The sequence below is a fragment of the Curcuma longa genome, chromosome 1 (assembly GCF_044706935.1).
Source record: "Curcuma longa cultivar G26 ecotype Majalengka, Jawa Barat chromosome 1, ITB_CL_G26_1.1, whole genome shotgun sequence".
Classification (NCBI taxonomy): domain Eukaryota; kingdom Viridiplantae; phylum Streptophyta; class Magnoliopsida; order Zingiberales; family Zingiberaceae; genus Curcuma; species Curcuma longa.
The window spans coordinates 22,007,066-22,014,095 of record NC_133861.1 but is presented as its reverse complement, the minus strand read 5'-3'; the positions used below and the strand labels follow the sequence as shown (position 1 = coordinate 22,014,095).

Here is a 7,030-nt window from a genome sequence, read left to right as displayed (position 1 = left end):
TGTTAAATCTTGCGGAAACTCATGATCTATCATTCACTGCCTCTTATTATATGAAATTATCTCTTTTTCAAAGATTACTTTTTTGTACATGTCATATGCTTACTAGAATAAAGAATAAAAGCTTCCCTTCAAAATGTTAAATAGTGAACTTAGTTGCTCCGAATCCATTCCTTTGATTAGATTCCTATGCTAGTTGAGGGGGGAAAGTTCCTTTCTCTTAATTATTTCTAAAAATATTGGATGTTATTTTTTTCTCAAAATTTGCAAGAATATATATATATATATATATATATTTGACAATAATCAATTGTTGAAATAGGATTGTAAATAAATCAAACGTTCATGAACAAATTTAGTGTTCGATATAGTAAAAGCTTGTTTACGTTTATTCAATACACATAAGATTAATTAAATGAATAAACTTAAACACATATATATATGCTCAGTTTATTAACGTTGGTGAATAATATTCTTGAACTATGTTCATCAATAAAACTCATATAAATATACTAAATAAAAAAATAAATAAATTTGTATTATCAAATTCAATAATCAACCAAACAAGTTTAAAATATAAAAGTTTCAAACAGTCAAATAAATTTAAATTGAAAGCTCGATAATATCTAAACGAATCAAACTCAAGCTCATAAAAAAGAAATTAAACCAAGTCTGAACAATCATTTTAGACTCGATTTGGCTTGACTCAGTTACTATATCAAACAAGTTTGAACACTATAAAACTTAACTCGTTTATAACCTAACAAATAAGGTTCAACGGAGGAGGAGGAGGGGGAAAAAGTAAGGTTCGTTGAGAACGAAAATAATTTGGTTATGTGCCGGAGAAATGACACATGGGCCATCCGATTTGGATCGGATGGCGTGGCTTCGAGGTATCAATTCATGGGGGACCAAATAAATGTTAAGGTGATTGTGGTGGGGATGGCCATATTTCGTGTCTGATGGAATAAATTAACGATAGAATTGGGCATGTCGGGTTGGCCTTTTATGGACCACAACCTAATCGATCATATTAGTTAAAGCGGCCGAGGTGAATTAATTATGTGGACCAATTGGCATGGCACGTAAATATGGACAACAATCGATGGATCACTGTGCGAGAAGCTAAGGCATTATATATATATGACGAGGACTGATCATAGATGAGCAAGTTTTTTTTGCCCAAAAATTCACAAAAATAAAAGGTTTTGTTAATTAGGAATCTTAATTATAATCGAGTCGAACAAGCAAGCAAGTTCGATAAATTGGGGCAGTCGTCCGGCTAGACGAATCGTCAAGGTGGTCGAGTCGGATAGATGAGTCGGTCGGATTTAGTGGTTTCGTCGAAAGAATTCGGTAATAGATCTCAGGCGAATTGTCCTCTCTATTACATGAGAGGACTTGTCTCGATCATTTAGAGGCCTTTGATGGGGAAAAGGAAAAGGGGGTTTGTGTATAGCAGTAACGGGGCATTTAAAGTCGGGCTTAGACAAAAGGGCAAAGGTATAATAATGATGAGATAAATAAACGAGAGGGACCGCAGTAAAAGTTTTCAAGGAAAAAAAAAAGTGAAGGCAAGGCCTTGATGGTGCAGCAACACAACACATGAAGGCATCATGGGATTAATCACATTGTGTTGCCCATTTATACTCTAGGTTTAAAAGTAGCTAAACTCGGTCGGGCTCGGCTTGGCTCAGTTCGACTCATTTTACTCATGTCTAAAGAGGAGGAGGGCACACCTAACTAATTAGCTTCCTTTCTACTCTTGTTACTTTTCTTTTTCAATTCTTTTGAATGAGAAATCTAAAATTTAAAGATGATAATGAGTCAGATTTAAATTAGATTTCATATTCTCTATTCTATTCTCATTTATTATATTCATCTCTAATATTTAACTTTCATCCTCATACTTTCTCATCTGAGGATTAGATATTATTATCTTATTACCACCTACAATTGTATTTATTTTTCCAAATTCAATTATTTTGATGAAGTTATGGATATTTATTAAATTATTAAGAAAATAATATGAAAAAAAGATAAAAATTAACAAATTAAATATCAAATAATAAAATATTAAAAATCATTTATCCCAATACTATTATCTTATAAAAAATCTATAAAATTTAAATTGAAGAGGTGTCAGTGGATTTTATATATATATATATATATATATATATATATTATAATTTAATATTGATATTCTAGTTGAATATGAATAGAATTCTATCAGATCTGCCTCCTTATTTAATTTCAAAAATCTCTCTATCTGATTATTTAATCAAATTAAAAAAATACTTTCATATCCTCCTCTATTGGAATCAGATGACTTAGCATTTTTTATTGTGCTAATTTATCTCTATGGGAATTTTGGTGCATAGTGAGTGATATATATATATATATATATATATATATATATATTCCAATTGCATTGTAAGGAAGATGAAAATGTAAGTGCATGTGGTCACCCCCAACATGACATGACATGAAATACTTAGGTCACATTCAAGTAAACAAACAAATTTCTTGCAAGGTGCTTCATTACCTTCATAACATTAAGATCACATATTTCTCTGTAAAATGTGAAATTCGTCATCTCAACGGTCCTACACGATCAGTCCACAATCATATATGAGAAGATAAATTTTGAAAAATTACAATTAATCATGACGAAGGAGGATATTACTCGGCTTTGTTGAGATTTGAACCTTTGCCCTCTTGTGCAAATCTGTTCCGTCGTAACCAATTTAGCTATGTTCCGGAGGCAAAATCACATACTTAAAACTATATTGGATGCTTCATTTGCATGTTAGAAACTGATCAGTAATATTTGTTCTGCAAATCGTAACTACTCTCATCAGAAACCGTTCAGTAAGCATTTGTGAGCTGTTCAGTAAACCGTTCACTTCTCAGCACATCTTCTTTAATTTCCTTCCATCGATGCTCGCTCGACGCCCATTCGGACGCCGCCCGTCTCGGTGAGCCAATTATTCGTTCATTGAAGAAGGCAGTTGGGCACAAGAAACGCAGTAATGGAGGCGATGGCCACAGCCGTGGCGGGCGGCGTTAATGACGCTCGCCCCACGCCCATGCGCATGAGTGTGGAAGAAGCCAGGGCAATGGATTCAATCAGCAGTAACGTTAGGTGGGAGGAGAGCACTACTGGCTGCTGCTCGAGTTGAGTTGCAGCAAGAAGATGGGAATGGTAGGCCAACTCTGACAGGTGAACATGAAAGAAAGTACAGAGCCACACTGCTGCAGGAAGAAGGATGATGATTGGGATCGGATCGCACAGCAGCCATGGAAGAAGCAAGTACAAGACTGTGCATGCCCTGCCCTCCTCGGTGAGCAACCTGAATGATAGAACACACAAATATGACACTTTAAATTATGGTCTTCGATCCATTAAATGTGGTTGAAGTAAATTGGATAAGATCTCAAAACCATTGGATCTTATGTTTCTAATGGTTTAGTAGGTAGAAGACAAAATTTCACATCCAATCTATATTTTACAAAAGTAAACAAGACATGGATAATGGAAGAAGAAAAAAACTTCTGTTCTGGAGAAGATAAACATTACATTTGTTTGAAAATTATGAGGGAGAAAAAAAATCTGTCAGTCTGAAAGAAACAGATATTAAAAATCCCATCACTGCTGCATGGAAAAAAAGTCAGAAAAGGAGTGCGATGTTGACCTCGGCAACAAAAATCTTCAAATGATTTGCCATGCTAAGTCTGCATAAACTACAAATTGGTTTGACTGCTCAAGGAGATTTATAAACAGTTGGATAGATTTTGACGTGGGCCTAGTGTTTGTAGTGTCAACGTTCAGCCATTAGACACTTTAACTTCTCTCCAAACTCAGAAATTCCCCTTCTCCTTGTAGTTCTTCATCTGTAGTATAGAGCAAACTTTTTGTATTTGTCATCACAAATTGGAGCAATATAAAACTATTAATGACCTTCTTACTTAACTTTTTGAATTTGAATAGACTTAGATGATACGACACTTGAAAGATTAAAAGAGCAAAGTTTATTAAATTTGTTTTCTTTGTCACAAATACATTGTTGCTAGATATCATAAGATAAAGTGAGAATGCCAATATGGAATATAGAGTAGCATATATCCACCAAATGCCAGTAAAATATAAAACATTGAAAACATTTTCATATTGTCAAATGCTTAGTAAGAAATGAGTAATGGATCAATGCAAGGAAACACCAAGCATACCTCACACGCAAAGCAAAAGTAAATGAAAGTGGGCTCAGCTGAAATCAAGAGAGAGAATGTGAGAGATTTTGGCAGTAAGCTTTGCAATTTAACTTACTTCCATAATACCTCTTGAAAAATCTCATTCTCTGGCTTGATATATATTATAGAGTCACTAAAATCATCATCACCATTCAAGTTTTTCTTGCTTTGGTTGATGGTTTTGCTCTGAGGTTGAGAACAAAAAAAGAAGCTAAAAATCATCCTGGAAATAGCGTGAAATAAAACATATGGCTATTGAGAAGATCCAAATAAAATAATGGCAGGCATCACTAACAATGACTGTAGCTGTTACTACTTGATACTGATAAAAAAGCACACTAATGAATTATTCTTTATCTTGGCTACAATTATTGACAACCAACCACCAAAAATGATAATGCAAACTAACACGACAAACAATCTTTAGGTTAAAAAATAAGGCAATCAATCTACCTCAAAAATTCTAGTAACCAACACGTAATACTTGAAACAGGAGTCCCTAAGCTCCTGCGTTGGCTGAAAGAGACAAGTAGAAGTATAAATAACAAAAAGGCAAATGCAACTTTAAAGCTATTTCAAAAAATGTACAGTCATTTGTTACTTAACCTCATCTTCAGTTGCCCATGCTATCTCAACAAACAATGCATCATACAATGGAGGCACTAACTTGTAGGGGCAGTTGGCAAAGCGTTGAGAAACTAAAAAGCCCACATCACCTGCTTGTCGTTCCAAATATGTCTTCAGCTTTTTCTTTGTGGCTTCCTCAGTACATGCTTCAAACAAGAACTCTTTGAGTTCCTTAATGCATCTGTGATGCTGGGAGTAATAAAACTTAATACAAAAAATGAGCAAAGCAAAAGGTAACATAGGTTTACTAAATATGACCTGGTATCTTTGCAGATTTAGAGCCCTGATAACACCAAAAGGTCCTGCATCATCATCATCATCTGTATGTCCTACGTCATCTTGCTCATCCGATTTGACAACTGTATCAATAGTAAATTCTTCTTTAGCTTGGACATATCCTTTAGTTGTTTATGCATATCAATATTTAGAAGTACTATCGTCATTTCTAAAATTATCATTTTTGTTACCAATTAAGATAATTTCTAATTATTATTGTTTAACCATCATGTATGACGACATCAACAAAATCAATATCCATAGGTAGAAATGTCAACTTGATAAATCATCTATCAATCAATCTACAAAGAAGTGAATTATTAAAGTCAATATCCTCAGAGTGTAATAATGTCATGCATCATCTGACATGTGTTAAAAGTCCTCACCGATGGAATACAATAATATAGCACCAACGAGCAAATAAATCCTAACCGCGAGCGACACCAGCACTGTGGACAGCTAGGTACTCTGGTATAAGACTTGGGATAAGGCTAGGCTCAAAATTTTCACCTTTTAGTATTTTCCATTTAACACCTTTATTATTTCACTTTATTTCTTTTTACCACAATTGTTCAATTCTAAGTTCATATTTTATCGGTTAATCAGAACGACCAACCTAAATCAACTTTTAATATGAAACATATTAATTCATTTAGGTATCATCATAAGATCTACAAGTAAAAGATATACAACATGAAGTTACAAGCATCAACAATATGAAATATCAATATATAGTATGGAAGGTCAAGTAAATTCAAAGACGGGTATCAACTGAAGAGTAATTCAGAATGTTCATTTTAATTTTTAAAACAATCTTTCCAATCTTAATTCACATATGAAATCCATATGTGAACATAGAATAACATCGATTATTTATGATTTAATTGTTTTAAAACTCATTTCATTATTTTAAATATCATTTTAATCCTTTTTTTGAAAACAATTAAACAAGTATATGAAAGTCAAAGAATAGAAATTCCTGCTTCTATATACAGCAAAAGTTTCGAGTGTCGGTAGGTTATCGTGCTCTACTCGAACTCGTATCTACCACTATAATATAAAAATAATTCAAATACTCAAAATGATATCCAATAAAAATACTAACATAAAATCAGAACATTATTTAAGATTTGAAGTCGATGGATTAATATTGATCCTATTTCGATACATTCTAAATAACTATTCAACACCTATTATTAGCGAATAACAAATTTATTTATTTTCTAGTCTAAACTAGATGACCCAATCTAACAAAAATCTAACAGATAACATATATACCTTTCCCTCAATCAACGACACTTAATCCACCACTACCGCAGTCAACAGCAGCATTCGATGCAATGAACAGCAGTAACAATATTTACTTTTGTTGGCTAGCTAAAGATCTTTAGGGGAAAATACCGTGAAGATGGTGCTGAAATACTGGCCTTGCTGGTGGAAAACTAAGAACAGTTGGCTGCTGGAATTAAGGGAAAGAAGTTGCTGTTAGTGGTTGTCCTTATTATTATTATTATTATTAGGTGGCTGCATTTACTGGAAAGAAAGAAAAACAAACCTACTTACTGTTTGCTGGGCAAAGAGAAGGAGATGGGCCTTGCTGCCGTTGGAGAAGAGGAAGGAGAGGGCAGCAACTAGGGCTGCTGCTGTTGTTGTGTTGCTGGAAAGAGGAAAGGAGGAGAAAAAGGAGATGCTGCTCTTTTTCCTGGGAAGAAAGGAAGGAGAAATCTGAATGCTGCTGGAAAAGAAAAGAGAAAAGGAAGGCGAATGGCCATCCGTTTTATTGTCGGATCCGCAGGGATCGCGCAGCTTAACTAGATCCGATCGCATGCGGGTATCACCGGAAACATCCATCCGCACTCTTGTACCCTACTCGTACCCG

General features: G+C 34.2%; 1 protein-coding gene across 1 annotated transcript; it reads right to left on the bottom strand.

Moving 5' to 3' along the window:
• Window positions 1-2,491: 2,491 nt before the first annotated feature.
• LOC141826177 (uncharacterized) lies at window positions 2,492-7,002 on the bottom strand. The gene is made up of 8 exons (XM_074713426.1): window positions 6,715-7,002; window positions 6,553-6,610; window positions 5,134-5,234; window positions 4,855-5,064; window positions 4,702-4,764; window positions 4,336-4,434; window positions 4,228-4,265; window positions 2,492-3,350 (listed from the first exon to the last, which is right to left on the bottom strand). The coding sequence occupies exons 1-8, from the start codon at window positions 7,000-7,002 to the stop codon at window positions 2,993-2,995; spliced, it is 1,215 nt and encodes a 404-aa protein (XP_074569527.1). The 3' UTR covers window positions 2,492-2,992.
• Window positions 7,003-7,030: the final 28 nt, after the last annotated feature.

What these genes read in the sequence shown, in the direction of transcription:
- LOC141826177 (XM_074713426.1), bottom strand. Translation starts at nt 7,002, where the DNA reads ATGGATGTTTCCGGTGATACCCGCATGCGATCGGATCTAGTTAAGCTG. An exon ending in ATTTCAGCACCATCTTCACG is followed by an intron (nt 5,235 to 6,552) that starts GTATTTTCCCCT and finishes CTATTGATACAG; the next exon opens with TTGTCAAATCGGATGAGCAA. An exon ending in CATGGGCAACTGAAGATGAG is followed by an intron (nt 4,765 to 4,854) that starts GTTAAGTAACAA and finishes TGTCTCTTTCAG; the next exon opens with CCAACGCAGGAGCTTAGGGA.